The sequence below is a fragment of the Euphorbia lathyris genome, chromosome 6, assembly GCF_963576675.1.
Source record: "Euphorbia lathyris chromosome 6, ddEupLath1.1, whole genome shotgun sequence".
Classification (NCBI taxonomy): Eukaryota; Viridiplantae; Streptophyta; class Magnoliopsida; order Malpighiales; family Euphorbiaceae; genus Euphorbia; species Euphorbia lathyris.
In genome coordinates, this window is record NC_088915.1 from 22,432,852 (window position 1) to 22,450,443 (window position 17,592).

Here is a 17,592-nt window from a genome sequence, read left to right on the forward strand (position 1 = left end):
CAACACCTTGATAAAAAAGAATTGAACTCCATCTCTTTTTCTTCCTTAGTTTCCCGGTCAGATTACTTATTAGAAGTAAAAGCATCAAAATAATTAGAAATAACATGAGAATAAAAATCATTCCAAAAGGAAATACACAAAAACATTTTTCATAGCTACCAAGAGAAACCAAGCTGTGCTTGTTATTATGCTTCACTTTATAAAATCCACGAGCAGCTCATTTTTCTAACTAGGCCAAAATGAACATACATCAATAACAACTTTGGACTTAATCTTGCTCTTAGACTAGCAATTTCCTTATAAGAGTGTAGATATACCAACTGCTACTAATTAATACTAAAAATACAATTAAATCCCAATATCATAACAACGTATACATTTTGGGAAAGAACTTACTAGTAAGATGAATGTGTTGAGATCCTTTTGCTATAGCTCATTCTTCCCTGTCTTCCAGTTTATGCTTGTAAAAGACCGGTGGCGGATTTACTTCAGACTTCCAACAATCTGAGCCGGAGCATACACTATCTGCACTGCACAATCAACAATACATACATGTACATAGACTCTTCCCTATGTTTTGGGTGAGAGAACATGATTAGAATCCAAAGTATTTGGCAATTCTAGGTGCTTTCCTTGCACTGTAATTTCTAACTGAATTGTCATCTAATTTTACAAACTCAATCAACAAAAGAAACTGTATTCCTGAAATCTGCAAACAAAATCCGGATGGTTGTCCATGAGCTGGGAATCAGGAAGACTGTGAAAGAAAACTGGCAATTTTTTATATGGGTACCTCTGCCTATCACTTTACACTTTTACAGATTCAAGTAAGATCCACTATGAGAATTTGGTTGGGAAATTCATTTCCACAAACATACAAGAAGAGTTACAGATTGCTAAAGTGGAAAGAGAAAAAAGAAGAAAAATTCCTATCTACAAAAACATGAGGTCGATAAACAGATACATTTCTACAAAAATGTTGTCAACCAACCATATTTACACAATTAATGGCTCAATCACGCTAGCTTACAAGGTGTTACATAGCAGAGCTGCTAATGAGCCATTCTCTTTCTCAAGTCATCACTTGGCAAATTAGAACAAGTCATATACCTGGGAAATTGTTTCAAGAACATCTTTATACACTTGTCCCAAAGTGACTTCTATACAAGCAGAAAATGCCATTGTCAAGTCGTTCGTGTTGACGTAAAAGTATACAGAAATATAAGGGTTAATCTGATTAACAGATCAACTCACACCTACCTTGACTCCCAGAGCAAGGACATCAGAAATATCACGAATTTGATAAAAATCTGTGAAAGCGTTGTACTCTTGCTTGAACCTGATCATGACTTGAAGATTTCACGTGAGATAACTTTCTTTTTTTCTTTTTTAATCGAAAGAAGAAATCCTCCGTATCCAGAGCATATGAGATCTGCCAAAGTTGGTTGATATTTAGCAGTTGGAATTTTAAGTAGGGAGAAAAACAAATAAAATTCATGAAACACCAATAAAAAAGAAAGAATAAATGAATTAACTACAAAAGGATGGTGTGTTGTTATGAAACTATTTTAAAATTCTGTCGTTCAGAAAATATTGAAAAAAGAGCAAATTGCATACGTATACATCAAGCATAAGCATACCAATAAGAAACAACAGTTAAACCTTAACCACTGAAGAACAGAAATGATACAATTATCTATATGCAATACAATCAATTAAACTATCAGAGATGAATGCCAACATATTAGCTCAATGCAACATTCCATGGTTGCATTACTGTCTATCAATTTCAAAGCGAGTACATCAGCACAAAGTTTCTTCGGTTGAACAAATCAATATATAGCTACATATATTGGCATGTAATAATTATCATCCATAAAATGATATAAAAATCATTCCAAGAAACAATAAGGGATCTCTAGTTGGCCAAGTGAAACATGTTAATCCAGTGCTTAACTTGGGTGAAAAGTTATAACCCTTATCCCAGAACTTCAGACCTGCTGGATTATCTAGACCACAACAAGAGCCAAGATACATAAAAAGAATGAAAAGGCAGTGTTTGGCATAGAAAAACAAAAAGAATTGTCTCAATAAAATAAAATAAAATGAAAAGGCAGCGTTTGGCATATAGGGCAAATGACTAAAAAAACTTCAAACTTCCAATTTAATTGCAATTTTCGCTAATCATTTATAAAGTGTAACCTAGTATTTGGTATCAATTTTAGCTGAGCGCCAATAGAACAAAGTTAGGAGCACATGCACATGTCAAAAAACAAATGTGCTTATTTATTATAACTTTACATAAGCATATATATGGTAAAGAATGAAGGATAGGTGCAGAAGAGATGATGTAAACAACAATAGATTTTTTTCCCTTAAGTATTAGTTAATGAATAAATAATTTTTAATGGTTAACAGTTTTTGTTTTTATTTTTGATAATATAAGAATTGAAGATGCTAGGTTTTGAGTGCAGCACTTCTAAACTCTAAATATAATTTTATTAACACAATTTTCTTTTAAAATATTCAATGAATGAATTAAAAGGTTCTTAGCATTTACCAATTCGGAGTTAGGCAACAACTGACACTAACTCGAAAGGTTGCACATGATTTTGAGAAAATCAAATGGATTGATCATAACTGCAATATGACGAGGGTGTATGGATTTTCTTATCACTTAGCCAAGAATGAACTGATTGTGCCCGAGTGTTCTTCAGGCAATACAAGCATGAATTGAGAACATAAAATGTTCCTCAAACAGCAATTAGTCCTCTAGCACATCAAACCATTCCAAGAATAAGTTTCAGAAAATATAAATAAGAAAAAGTGAAATACGTAAACTGAAAGCAAATAACTTCTAGCAGGCAAATGGTAACATGCATTAGTAAATGCACACAATGGTTTGCAATAAAGAAAAAAATAATAAAAAATAAAAAGAAAAAAGAAAAAAGCAACACACCTTGTATGAATTACAGGAAACCTTGCACTCCAAACCATTGAATGTTTTAACACCTTCCATGGCCATGCTTAAAGCAGAGCATTCATCGAGGCTAGTATATTTCCGCTTGTTTCTGAAAATATCAATTAAAATAATATACATATACAAAAGAATGCAATCAATATGATATCCAAGTTCAGCAATGTATCTCTTCTTTGTAATATGATCAACGTGCATGTACAATTGCATATAGCTCAACCGAAGTAAACAAGGGAAAGAATGAAAAAAGCAGGAATTGCTTATAGATACTCATACATCTTCATACACTAGTCCAATAACAAAACTTTAAAAATAGTCTTCTCTTCTATCGGTGGAGAAAAACAAATGAAGTACTGAACTGTGAATATAGGAAGCATTATGTTGCTACCTCTGCAGTGAAACGCCATGTGATTCCTTTTTGCTAGGAAAAATGGACAGAAAGTCATTATGTAAATATGCTGCAAAATTAGGATCCACAGCAACTGCCAAGACATCAGGCTTCTCCGTTACATTATCCATCAGTTGGATGGACAAACGAGATGGAGCACATGCCTGTACAAAGGACCCAGAAAATTTTATGAACTACATTGCAGTGATGGTAAAGAAAAATGTGTAGGGAGAGGGTGCATATGTCATGTAGATAGGGAAAAGGACTCACAAATTCCAAGCGATAAATGTTCTCCTCATGAAGAAGGAAACGGGCATTATCATAATATACTGAGTCAATGAATTTTCCAGTTTTCCGGGTTTTTTCGTACTCATATAATTGAAATATTTTAGCGTCCATATCATCAGTCGCAACAGTTTGGAGCTGCAAGAAGAGCCATACTTCAGAATAACTACAAAATAACATTACTAATACATAAGAAGAGATTTTAGTAACCGAACCTGTTTGATCAATTTATATATTAGCTTATCCAGTGTGAATAATACATATGACTGATTTCCAATAATAGCTCTGCATTCATCCTCAAACTTGGAATTATCAGCAGATCCATCAAGCAAATTGTACAGTGCACTCATAAATCTGTGGTGTTTAAATCACGACAAAATAATTATGAACTAAACAAAAACTAGTTACAAACAAAAAAAAAAACTCAAACATAAGGACAAAAGAAAAATATTGAATTACTAAGTTTAAATACATTTATACACAGGATTTTCAGAGAAAATATAGCTACTTTTTCACAAGTAGAACTTCACAGTTTCTAGAAAGTCCTTTCTTCACATGATTTAATTATCTTCTTCATGCAGTAGATCTAGTTCTCAGACGCTGTGAACCACATGCAATCATGCCGTGCAGTAACAGAAACTATACTTTCTTTTAGGCTCTTACACAATAAATATACAGGTTTTACACTAACAAGTTGACCAGATCTAAGCTAAATGGAACTCGGATTGATAATGCCTCTGGAGTCGACCATTGAAAAGTTTAAGCTCGTGAGCCAGCTTGTTTCAAGTCTCTGGATTGACAGTGAAAATGAATATAGCCTCTCATAGATAATCTAATCCTAAGCTCATGGGTAACCATGAAAACAAGTATAGCCATTTTTGGTTTTTAAAGAATAAAAAAAGTTTAGTATAACATATACATATTCAATTAAAATCAAACACTAACACAGAGTCCAAATCTGGGTGCTTAGCAGAAAATATGTATGTTATTAGTAAAAATAATTCCTAATATTTTCTAAATAATCTACAAGCTTTCAAAATGAGTTAAAAAAAAAAAAAAAAACTATATTTTCCTCTCTTATGTAATCTTTTTTTATGTATATATACATATAATTATAAGACTGTATCCATATATTTTGTTATTTACATGTTCCCTCACGTTTTAGTTTATTTTATTTTAGAAATATTGTTTCCGTTTCAGTTTCCATGTAACACAGATTGACAGTATATAGTTTTGATGATAACCATTTTTAATAATTAAATACTATCTAAGCAGAAGCTTGATTCATTTGCAACCGCATTTACAGAAAAGGATAATATACCTGGCATATGGATTAAGGGAACAAGCATCCTTAGAAGTTCTCCATTTCGTTTCGCCGCAGGTTGAATTTGTCTTTGCTGATAAAATTCTTTCATAAAGAGTCTGGCATTAAAATAGAGAACAATATTAAGCACAGTTAAAGGTTATATTTAACTTCAGCACTAAAATACATTTTTGTTTCCAAGTATGGAGGAACTAAACATGCTATAATGATTAAAAGGGGAAGACGCATTTTAGTTAAGTTCCATACCTGATGAAGCCTAAAAAGCACATAGAAATCATCATTTCCATAGAATTTCCAAGACTGTTTCCTTTCTCCATCAAGTGAACTAGGTGAAACATGTCTCAGAAGAGGCTTGGCAGAAAACAGAAAACTTTCCGGTAATGGCGTGTCACCAAACTGTGCATCAGCCATGCCCTCGGCTTCACCTTCACTTTCAGGCTTCCCATCAGCATCATCATGTTCCACATCCTCTTCATGCTCTTCGCGAGAGCATTCATCTCCAGCAGACCCACTGCCAGATGCATCATCACTATCCTCATCATCTGCATCTGCTTCTACATCATTTTCTCCTCCAGTGTCTTGACATTGTAAATCTTCCATATTACCAGATTCATTCTGCCTGCTTTCAACGGTGTTCTTTCCTTTGGATATATCCTGGACAGCATTATCTCCATAATTGTCCTCCTCAAAGTCACCATTGGGGGATAGTTCACCCTCTTCCTTTTCCATTTTGGAGGGTCCAGTGGATTCTTCATGGCATCTGCTAGATTTAGTGCTATTCATCAACACTTCAATAGCTGGCAAAGCAGATTTAGGACCAGTTCCATCCTGAAGCACCTAAACACGTTTTTTTATTGGAAAACAGATAATAATCTGGGGGAGGGGGGGGGGGGGGAATAAAATGTAAGAAAAAAAAAAAAAGAATCTTTGTCATTCAAGTAAAGAGGCCAGTTCTACCATCAACGGAGGAAAACATAAAAGGGTACAGATAATAGAAGAAACAAGATTTGAGACCAACTGACGCAACTGCAATCAACTAACATGAAAGGAATCTAAAATAGGTACTTCTAATGGAAATCAAATTAATAATCAAGAGGAGAAAAAAAAAACGAAAATGATAATAAAAGAAAGAAGGTAGGAAAGTGGGGAAAATGGGGTGAACAAACCAACACATTTACAGCCATGGAAAGAAGGACCTGAACTTGTAAGCAGTTTAAATACGTACCTCTGATGAATTTCCAATTTCTATTGGAGCTTTAAGTTTATGATTCTCAAGAGTATCAACACTGGGCATGGAAAATGTTGAACCAGCTCCTTAAGATACCAATGACATTGCAACAGAATTATCAGAAGATATTACAGAGATCACTAACTAATAATAACCAAATGCCAAGAATCATGGAAAGACATTAATCAAGTGATGAAGAAACACACCTCCCCCACCGATGCTGGTTCTCACATGACTTTGTGCTGCTCCTACAACATGTGATGATTTGGCATCAGCTACTTCCTGAACAGATGCAACTTGTGGATCAAATCCAGATATTCTGTCTCTGACATCTGTGTCTCTTTGCTCTCTTTCTGACCCCAGGGTATTACATGTCAGATCATCTTTACAAACACGACTCAACTCATGTAAACTATCTTTAACCGAACTATCCCCATTTTCCACACTTGGCCCACAAAAGCTTGCAGGTTCTTGTGAAGGACTTTCAGCTCCATTCTTAGAAGATTTTGGCTGCTTCCCATTCACTAAAGTATGCTCAGCAACAGTTCCTGTTATGCTTGATGTGCAACAATTCATAGCGGGAGGCGCAGATTTCCTGTCAACTTTAGAGCTCTCTGTGGCATTAGCATGAGAAACAATGCCAAGCATTGGCTCCAAAAATGTAGTCCAGAGCCTCATAATTTTGTTTGATTGTTCTTTTTGGAAAAGCTCTTCACATGAATACTGGACAAGTTTGTACAAGTCTTCATGAATGCTCATATCAGAGAATTCATACTGCAAATGTGGAAAAACAGGTTTTCGGTTTCCAGCAGCAAAGGCTAATAGGACGTTATCCTCCTGTTGCTTCTCTTTCAATTCCTTGATCTCAGACACCAGTGCTGTATTTTATATTAAAAAGGCAAGCGAGAAATGAATGTTCTGATATAAAGAAGAAAATACAAGATACAAGCACTGATATAAAAAAAAAAAAGAAGCACAAATAGCAATTCTCTGTAGTACAAATGTGCTTTAAGAGTATGTTACATACAATTTATAATCTAAATTAGGTATGCTTCAATATTGTATAAGCTTCTTTTCGATTATTTCACTTGATAACAAAGCTATTATTTGAAAAGGGTAGCATGAGTAAAAGAAGCATGATGATACAAATTAATCTTAGCACTTAACTGGAAATTCCTACGTAATAAAAAAGTAATCAGTTAAACCTAGGATTACTAACCAAATCATCCTTCACTACTCGGTAGTTTCTTCATGTATAACATGCCTTTGAACATTTTACATTTGTTGCTGTAAACTGAGCTGAACAGATCAAACTGATTCATCTCACAAACAAACTAGATGGGAAACTGGGATATAGGTTTAGTTGAACAAAGTTGAATATGCTCCAGTCAAGAATTACGGAAAGAAAGATCAGGTTAATACCCAACCCAAAATATGTTCACAATTAAGTTAACCAAGCGAATTTATGATATTTGCTGCATAGTTCTCTCTAGCATAGTTGTTAAAGGCACAAGGCGCTAAGGGGTCCTAGAGCCTAGGCGCAAGGCTCAAGCGCGCTTGATGAACAGCAAGCGCAGAAAATGAAAAAAAATAAAAAAAAATAGATACACAATCTAATTATCAATATTTGAAACTAATGTCACTAATACTCTATTAGTAGTTAAGCCAAAAGTTGTGATGAGCTTAAAAACACACTTACAACCACACAAACAAGACAAAACCACATAAAAACATAATATTAAACGTCAAAATACCAAGTAGACAACAGAGACTAAGATACTTGAACTGCAGCAGACCTCTGCTGGTTTCTTGTGTCGCACTGCAGAAGGAGCTCCTCTCCTTCATGTCTCTTACTCTTCTTCCCTCCCTCGTATTTTACGTCTCTTCTGATTCTTTTTTACCTAGACCTACAGTTTAAATCTTCTTTTTTACTTAAACCAACGGTTTAGATTTAAGTTTACTAAATCGGACAAATGGTTGAGATTAATCAACCTTTTATTTTACTGAGTAGTAAAAAATATAAAATTAAAAACCTAATCATTAATCAAAACACAGAAGAGGAGCGCCTGAGGAGAGCCTGCAAAGCCCTGGCAAGGCGCACAAGGTGAGAGTCTTTTAAACAGAGCCTCGCCTAGGACTTATTAGGCGCACAAGGTGAGAGCCTTTTAAACAGAGCCTCGCCTAGGACTTATTAGGCGCAGGACCTTGAGCCTCACCCGAGCTGCGCCTTTAACAACTATGTTCTCCAGTATAGCTACAATACTTTCTATAAGTCTACACTTCATGGAAAGTATAAACATTAATGTCCATGCAAGTGAAGGAACAGCCATTTGCTCTAATGGGAAAAATATATATATATAATGAAAGATGTATGCATGGAGTACAGAACTATGAAACTGGTTGCATTTCAATATTAAATTGGACCTACCTCTTGTGCTCAAATTCTTTGAATCTTGTTGCTTAAAATAGAAGCTCCGGTGATCCAGTGATTTGAAATGATTTTTCACATAAATTTCAGCCCAGACCTTGTTAAAATCTACTCGACACCTTGTCCATTCTTCTTGTTTTTGCTTTAAGCGAGTTAATATAACAGGCAGAGCAATTGTAGGGTTCTTCCGCAATATATCCATGACATCAAGACCATGGTCACCATATAAACGCTCTATGCACCTCAAATTTAAAACTGCAATACAGAAGCAACAAATATAAAGCTCAAAATGAAGTTAAATTATACTCTTAAATGTGGGCTACTATGTAATCAATCCCAAAACTAACCAGTAAAATGGTCTTCGATATTGAATGGAATGTCTATTTTATTTTCATTGATCGTGTTTAACAATTCCTCAGCGCGTTTAGATGTAGATGTCACCGACTCCAACAACATGTCCAGCTCAAATCTAACATGTAAAGATAAATTTAGATTCCAAAATTTCTTTGGAGATCCAGAGAACTCACAAAATAAAAATCAGGATAATAGAAGAAAACAAGACTCGTATACAGTAAAGCATTTCACCTATCATCTTCACATCTAAACAAACTTTCTTCATATTGGTTTCTGCGCATATGTTTAAAAGAGTAATCCTCACTTCCTGAAGTAACAGACACCCAATTATCATTTAATACTTGAGCACCAAGTTCTGATCTCTGACTTGCTGAAGCTATTGGGTACTGCACAAAGGGACAATTACCAAGTCAAACATCACTAATGAACTAGTTAAAATATCAAAAAGAACAACATGCCTGTTCTAGATTTCATACATCATCAGGCAGAAGCCTGTAGCTGGGAGTACAACTTTGACAGTTAGAAAGGTCAAGCTCTTGAATAGATTTTGCCAGATACTTCTCCCTGTATCTTTCCTTATCTTTAGCTCCATCCAGATCACGCCTCAGCTCTTTATCTTTGTCTTCCACTTTTATTGATCTGGATGCATGTCCATCAGTAATTGGTGATTCTACAAACAATAAACAAGCACCATTATATTTTGCGAATCAAGATAAATGCAATGCCATAGCATCATCTCAAAACAATAACAATAATAATGAAAATAACCATATCAAGAAAGTGATGAGCTGACAGTTTTATATAAAGAATAGAACAAAGAAATATAATTGACTGACATACTTTTATTCATAACCCCAGCAAGGAAACCATCTGCATGAAATAAATTAATTAGAAACATTGGGGAAAGCAGTAGCACATTATGTGAAAGATAAAGCAAACAATTTCAACAAAACAGTAAATTTCAACAGTTACCGATATTCTCACATCGCTCAAAGAAATCATTGAATTCCTCCATAAGATCAGGATATTTCCCAAGCAAATCTGCAACCTGAAATGCAAATATATATGTTTTGAGAACTAAATGACTTTAAAGTGTGAACCTATCTTAAAAAATCAAGCAAGGAGCCCAATCATAATTACTTTCTCAGGTCAAAAATGTATGAAGTATCAGTGAATAATTCAAGTTAATACCTACATACTGCTTGAATATAACTGTTCAAGATTCAGAATGAGGTCAGCTCAATTAGTTTGAGGTCCTATCAAAGGAAGAACTGTAGATCTCTTTAATTGTTTTGCAGAACATTACTGACATCTGAACCATTGTTCCATAATCTGGGTTAGCTGACCAGTGACCACCATTAACACTGCTGAAGCAACTAAAAGAAAAAGTATATTCTACCGGAGATCTGGAACTTAATCAATCAGTTTAAGCCTAATATTCTAATTCTGAGTACCAGTAGTGCAAGTGTATAAATTCCTATGAAGCACCGATATGGGTACGCATACGGGTTCGGGTACGCGTACGGGTACGGCAAACGGCATTTCTGAAAAATATGAGATACAGGTACGGCCGGGATACGGCAAATTTTATATATAATTAATAATATATATATCATTTATAATGAAAATTCAAAAGATACATAAATATATAAATCACAAATCATATTCATAAAGTCATTATAAAAACACAAATAATACTCTCAAGTCATTATAAAACCACAAATACCAGCAATCTTGGATTATTTCATTTTAATCCTTCTATTTACTGAGTTTTTTTTTTTTAAAAAAACCTTATACTTTCAAAAATTTTTTAAAAAAACCCCTAAAGTATCCCCGAAGTATCCCCGAAGTGTCCCCGGCGTGTCCCGCGTATCCCCTCATTTAAAAAGAAAAAAAAAAAGGGGATACTTCCCAGGCGAATCCCGTACGTATCCCCGCGAATCCCCGCACCCGGAGTATCGGATACGCGTACGGTGACCTCCGGGAAGTATCGGTGCTTCATAGATAAATTCAGCAAGTAACAATGAAACATTCTAGTTTAAGCCTAATATTCTAATTCTGAGTACCAGTAGTGCAAGTGTATAAATTCAGCAGGTAGCAATGAAACATTCTAGTGATTACATATTTTTGGGTATACTGAACACACAATAATGTTATCATATATCCTTTGTTATATATTCAGTTCTCACTTATGAACAGCTTATGCACTTCCACTTCTAACTCTATAAAGTCACTCATCAACTGACATAACAGTGGAAGAAACTTAAAAGAAATGCAAGGGCTTCTTTAAATAAAGTTTCTCTGTAAAAGACTGGAGCAGATTCAAATGGTATATCACATACCAAGTTTTGCAAATCATTCTTTTTTATTATTCCATTGCTGTAAATATTAAGGCACTTCAGAAATGCCTGGTAATCATCCGAGCTGCCCAACTTCTCCTTGACCTTCTCACAGAACATGAATCCTTGATTATACATACCTGGCATAAGATTGTTACAGTTTGATCAGTTGGAGACATCCAGACATGTCAACTATTCCTTCATCAATGGAAGGAGTTATTTACTTACAGGATATGAGCAAATCATTACATACTTAATATGCAAGAGATATGCAATCTAGTTATTTCAAAACAAGACTGACAAATAACATTAACAAGCAACCTGTGTAAGAACGCCATGCAATCTTCAGCATCTAGCACTGTCAGGTGACATTATATAAAAAGATAAAACTGTCTTTATCAAATATAGACAACTGAAAATCTAAAAATGACCAATGTTCATCGCATTTTAAGAATATATATCATGTTTTCCAGATAGGTTTATTTGCCAATTCACAAAAAGGTTAAGTTAAATGTAGTTTCTTGTAACAGTGATCTTAAAAGATTCATGAGAGTAAGTTTTGTGGCATCTTTCCTGGCGTTGAAACACAAGTAACGCACTAGCAAGACCTATTCAAGCAAAAAAATATTAGCATTGGATAAATACATGTATACCCTCAAATCCTGTGCACAACTGCAAGTCAGGAAATCATTTTACTAAATGCATACTACTAAATCCAAATGCATGTCAAAATAAAATGCCTTTTTGAACCTTTTGGGCAATAGAAAGCCATAGCGGTCACACCCACACTAGAACATTAGTAAAACATGTCTTTTCTGCGACTTAGAACCAAGAAAGATTGCATAATTCGACTAAATGTAACATATAATTAAATACTTCAATATTTTTAAGGATAGGATATCTTAGCTTACTCTTCAAATTGTCTTTGTCTTCATAAGAAGAAATATGAGAGTCCACTCCAAAACCTTCAACCCTTCGGGCAGCTTTCCTTTTGTCAGGGAAACGCTGGGAGCTGAAGTCCCTATTGCTATCATGTTCAGGCTCCCTATCATCTTGATCACGATTTCTCCTATCCCTGTTTTCCTTCTCAACACGCCTTCTATGTTCTTTTTGGACTTTCATCATTGCCTTGTCATCATCCAGCTCAGGTCGATCAACACTAAGATCACGTTCAACATGGGAAACAATCCTATCCCGTCGACGTTGCTAGAAAACATATAATTTCCTCAACATTAACAATCAGTTAAACAAAGGTGATGACTTTTCATTTGTTTGAGGTAATCCAACAAATTGGCCATTCTGATTATCATAATTATAAGAAATAATGACAATCCACCAAGCCCAATCATCATGGATATGGAAGAAGGGGGAAAAGATCCATAATAATTGCGATTACCTTGTCCAAATGCATTTGCCGCAAGGGTAGCGTAGTAGAGCTCCGTTCATTGTACCGCTGAATAGAAGTTCGGCCGTATTGTGCATTTTGGGTTAACGGTGCCATTGAAGTATTTGGTAAAAATCTAGTGAACTCATCAAGCAAATCTGGATGGTCCTCAAAGAGAGAAGCAACCTGAAAGATAAATTAATAAAAACAACAAAATATACCTTGATGTTCAGATAATAATTAAAAAAACCCTTCCATGAAATGCACTTAGACATGAAGATCAATAAACATAAACAATCAAAGGTGACAACCAAAAATTCTGTATCTTTACCTCACTGTAGACCTCATTTATGTCCTTGTGCTCTTTCCGATACATATTCAAAATGTCTAAAAATGACTTGTACACATGTTCATCATTTTGGAAACGTTTCTGTAAGTGAAAATTCAATGAGCGAAACTCAAGAGTCAAGAAAAGACATCTACCCTTCAAAATGAAACAAAGGACAATTTAATTATTTTGCTACCTTTATTTTGTTCACAAAACTGATAGCTTCTTCAAATTCAACTGTTTTCTTTGGTTGAGCTTCATTCTCATCAAGCGTTATTTCATATCCTTTGGGTAAGAAAGTGTTAAATCCAAAGATTAAGTTGTTATGACCCTTGAATAAATCTTTCACTCTTGCAATGACACCTGAAGTGTCAGTTCTGTGAAAAACATAGAGAAGCATAGATCAGTTAGCAGTTAAAGCAACATCAGCCAATAAAACATGATAGGTTTGAAAAGCTAACCTTTGGGCCTTGAAATCTTTCATGACCTCCAGAAACATGTCATATTTGTCCTTCTGGTCCTGAAACATGTCTTTCACTTCCTTGAGATATGTTAAGGCATCTCTTGTAGTTAGTTTTTGTGAAGCAGTACCAGTACCAGTACCAGCACCACCATTGCCACCTCCTCCTCCACCTGCCCCACTCCCACCGAACCCAGCACCTCCACCTCCGCCTCCACCACCACCACCCCCTCCTCCTCCACTACTTAATGGAATGTGTGACTGCTCGTAGCTTTGTTCCCAGAAGAATTTGAAGGGGAAAAAGTTATTATCATATTCATGATAACATTAACACCAAACGGAAAAATTCTTCCCAACCTAAACCGCTATAAACACTATTTTCTTTTTCTTTTTTCTCCTCTCTTTTTCAATATTTTATTCCATAATTATGAAAGGATGTATTTAATGGTATAAGATCATATAGATGCAGATTCAACTCAAATAAAACTATAATACTCCTAGAGAAACTTCCCAATAGATTCTCCCAGAAAAAGCAGAACTATCGTGATCAGTTGAAGCATGATGGAAACATATACTAACAAACCTAAATGATATCTGATTTACTTATCTAATACATGAAATATAAAAGCATTACAGCCAAAAAAAATACCGAATATACCTAACACCACCAGCGTGATCAAATGTCTCAAACATTATGAATAGCCACCAAGTAAAAATATAAACAACGAAACGAAAAACAAATATTTGAAAAGCTGTAAGCAACAATAGAGAAGGAAGTAGAACAGTTAAGAAACTCACGATTCTCCACGAGATGAGGTAAAAGGTCGTTTAAATTGCGGACCTAGATAAACATCATCCCTTATTCTCTTCATACCTACAAAACAACGAAAGCAAAATAAATGATATAAATATAGTTTTCGTTCAACAAGTAATCCTTAAAACTGAAAAGTAAGGAAACAAAATAAAATCCGTTAATAGAAACTAAAAAAGGAACTCACTTGTCCTTCTTCCTGTTCTCTTACGAAGAGTGAACCAGATCTCAGAGGAGAGAAAACGAGAAGCAGGAACTATGCTATGATTGATCGCATAATTGAAAAATATGCACGCCGAAAAGAAAAGAGAAGAGAAAGAACAGTTTTTCTTCTGTGTAGAGGCTATAAATATGATATTACGTTCAGAAAAACAGAGGAATTGGTTACAGAGAAATAAATGATGCAAAGAGAAACGGATTTCATTTAAGCTGGGGGGAGGAGAAACGTAAAAACCAGATAGAAATCTGAAGTCTGGTTTTCGAAAATCGGGGAAAAGAGATGGCTTGTGTTTGGGGATTTTGCATCGGATTGTTCTAAATTCAGAAACGTAGTTTCGTTACCTCTGTTTTTTTTCCTTTTATTGGGCCTTAATTTGTCACTCTGGACACCGTTTGTACATTGTCCGGCCCATTCTTATTCCGAGCTCAGATCTGTTCTTCGTTTTTTCTGAGCTAATTACGCTAAACGCTCTTTTTAATACATTTGTTTACCCTCCATTTGACCCAATATTTTAACTTACCATAAATTTTTTAAAAGTTCAAATTACTCGTTATTTTCCAATTGCATTTAATATTCTTTATTTTTAGGGTTAAGGTGCAAAAATACCCCTAACGTTTTGGGTCAGGAGCAATTTTACCACTAACGTCTAAAATGGTGCAATTTTACCCCTAACGTTTGTAGCCAAGAGCAATTTTACCCCTAACGTTGGTAATTTAGGTCAATTTCAGACACTATTATAAAACACATATATTTTTGTTCATTATTTTGCACCAATTGCATATCAATTCATTCTAAAAAAACAGGATTTCATATTTTTTGTAATTTAATAATAGAATTGGAGATTAATATTTATAAATTCGGTGAATTTTTTGAATTTTTTGTCTAATTCGTACAAAAGACAGTATATTTTTTTTTCATATTCCAACATATGTTTATGATTTGTTACTGATAAAATGACGCAAATATGAAGTGTAGATGATAAGATTCATGACCGAGAAGACAGTTTGATGAATTATTTCTGAAATTGACCTAATTTATCAACGTTATAGGTAAAATTGCTCTTGGCTACAAACATTAGGGGTAAAATTGCACTATTTTAGACGTTAAGGGTAAATTGCTCCTGACCCAAAACGTTAGGGGTATTTTTGCACCTTAACCCTTATTTTTATTAAATTCTATTCAATAACTCTTTGGTGCCGTTTGGTTCGCGGAATAGAATGGAACTGCTATTCCAAAGGAATGGAATAGAAATTCTTTAGGAATAACTACAGGATATGGTCGGTGGAATAAGATATGATGGAATAGATAAAAAAAATTATTCAAAAGATAATATTACCCGCAAATATAATTTCTTATTTCTTTTAAAATTTTAGTTATTATTAAAAATTATTCAAATATTTAATATATATTATTTTAAAAATATATAAAAAAACAGAAAAATGCGAAATATGAAATACGGAAAAAGAACACGAACAATAGAAAAATGAAAAAAATTGTAAAAACACGAAAAAAGAGAGGTAGAAAACAGTAAACACAAAATGTAAAAGCGCAAATTAAAAACACAAAAACAAAAGAAAAAAACGAAATAAAAGTGGAAAATGGTGAAAACGCGAAAAACATATAAACTTGTTAACACACAAAAAAAACACGCAAAAACACAAAAAATGTGCAAACGGTAAAACACAAAAAAAAATGTGCAGACGTGGAAAGCTATGAAAACGCAAAAATATAGAAAAAAACCCACGAAAATAAGAAAATGTAAAAAAAAAACACAAAACATAAAAAACACGAAAATGTAAAAAACAAGAAAACTTGGAAAAATATGAAAAACAAGAAAAAATGCAAAAAAAAAAAGTGCAAAAATTTGTTAAAAACACTAAAACGTGAACAAAAAAAGTGCAAAAATTCGAAAATCATAAAAATCACGAAAAGTAAAAAATATATTAAAAACATGAAAAAGGTGGAACAACACAAAAATGTGAAAAAAGCGAAAAATTTAAAAAAAATGAAAACACGAAAACGTGAAAAAACGTTAAAACATGAAAATGTGAAAAATGCGTTTATAATGTTTTTTCATATTTTCATGTTTTCGTGTTTTTCAAGTTTTCTTGTTTTTCGTGTTTGTTCACATTTTCGTATTTTTCACGTTTTGTCACGTTTTCATGTTTATATACGTTATTGTGGTTTTTTTGCATTTTTTCGTTTTTCGTATTTTCATGTTTTAGTTTTTCTTTTTTTTCCGTTTTCGTTTTTTTCGCGTTTTTGTATTTTTCGCATTTTGTTTCTTTTTTTTGTGATTCACGTTTTTTTATGTTTTTTTGTATTTTTTTTACGTTTTTATGTTTTTGTGTTTTGGTTGCATTTTCGCATTTTCATGTTTTTCACGATTTTGTATTTTAGCATTTTTCGTGTTTTTCGTATTTTTCACGTTTTTTGTATATTTCATACTTTGTCACTTTTTCGCGTTATTCATGTTTTGTGTTTTTTCATGTGTTTATTTTTTTGCTTTTTCTTGTTTTTTTTTTGCATTTGTTCATGTTTTTTTATGTTTTTGCATTTTTTTCATTTTCTCGTGTTTGTAACGTTTTCACGTTTCATATTTTTTGTATTTTTTAATGTTTTCCTTAATTTTCTATTTTTCACGTTTTTTTATGATATAAATTATGGATTCGTCAAAATTTATAGGATTTAAGAAATTGGCTAGAGAGAAGATTGAAGATTTAATGGAGGATAATTTTATAAATTACAAAATACAATATTAAGAATAGATTATTCCTTAGCTAAATTGAAGAATAGCTATTCCATGAAAACAAGGAATAGGGATTCCATGGAATAGTTATTCCATCCAAAAAAATTCAATCAAAGGTGGGAATAGCTATTCTTTAGGAATAGCTATTCTATTCCCACTCTATTCCGCGAACCAAACGAGCCCTTTATTCTTATCTAATTACATTCAATAACCTCATATTTTTTCCAATTATATTTAATAACTTCAACACTCCAATTTGTTCAGTGAACTTTCAAAAGTTCCAATTTATTTATCTATTTCACATTTTTATTTTGACA

At 33.6% G+C, this 17,592-nt stretch overlaps 1 protein-coding gene across 4 annotated transcripts; it reads right to left on the bottom strand.

The window, feature by feature from the left end:
• Positions 1–846: 846 nt before the first annotated feature.
• On the bottom strand, positions 847–14,835 carry LOC136233070 (paired amphipathic helix protein Sin3-like 2). Of its 4 annotated transcripts, XM_066022615.1 has the most exons (24): positions 14,494–14,835; positions 14,294–14,369; positions 13,497–13,766; positions 13,232–13,412; positions 13,039–13,137; positions 12,720–12,893; positions 12,235–12,529; positions 11,327–11,463; positions 9,957–10,032; positions 9,825–9,854; positions 9,461–9,654; positions 9,216–9,370; positions 8,978–9,099; positions 8,631–8,885; positions 6,409–7,080; positions 6,200–6,288; positions 5,221–5,811; positions 4,972–5,072; positions 3,866–4,004; positions 3,636–3,788; positions 3,366–3,529; positions 2,960–3,071; positions 1,261–1,432; positions 847–1,160 (listed from the first exon to the last, which is right to left on the bottom strand). In XM_066022615.1, the coding sequence occupies exons 2-23, from the start codon at positions 14,365–14,367 to the stop codon at positions 1,292–1,294; spliced, it is 4,224 nt and encodes a 1,407-aa protein (XP_065878687.1). In that variant the 5' UTR covers positions 14,368–14,369; positions 14,494–14,835; the 3' UTR covers positions 847–1,160; positions 1,261–1,291. The 4 variants fall into 4 exon arrangements, with proteins under 4 accessions (XP_065878687.1, XP_065878689.1, XP_065878688.1 ...); XM_066022617.1 differs by having other exon boundaries at positions 847–1,432; positions 9,969–10,032; XM_066022616.1 differs by having other exon boundaries at positions 847–1,432; positions 5,221–5,802.
• Positions 14,836–17,592: the final 2,757 nt, after the last annotated feature.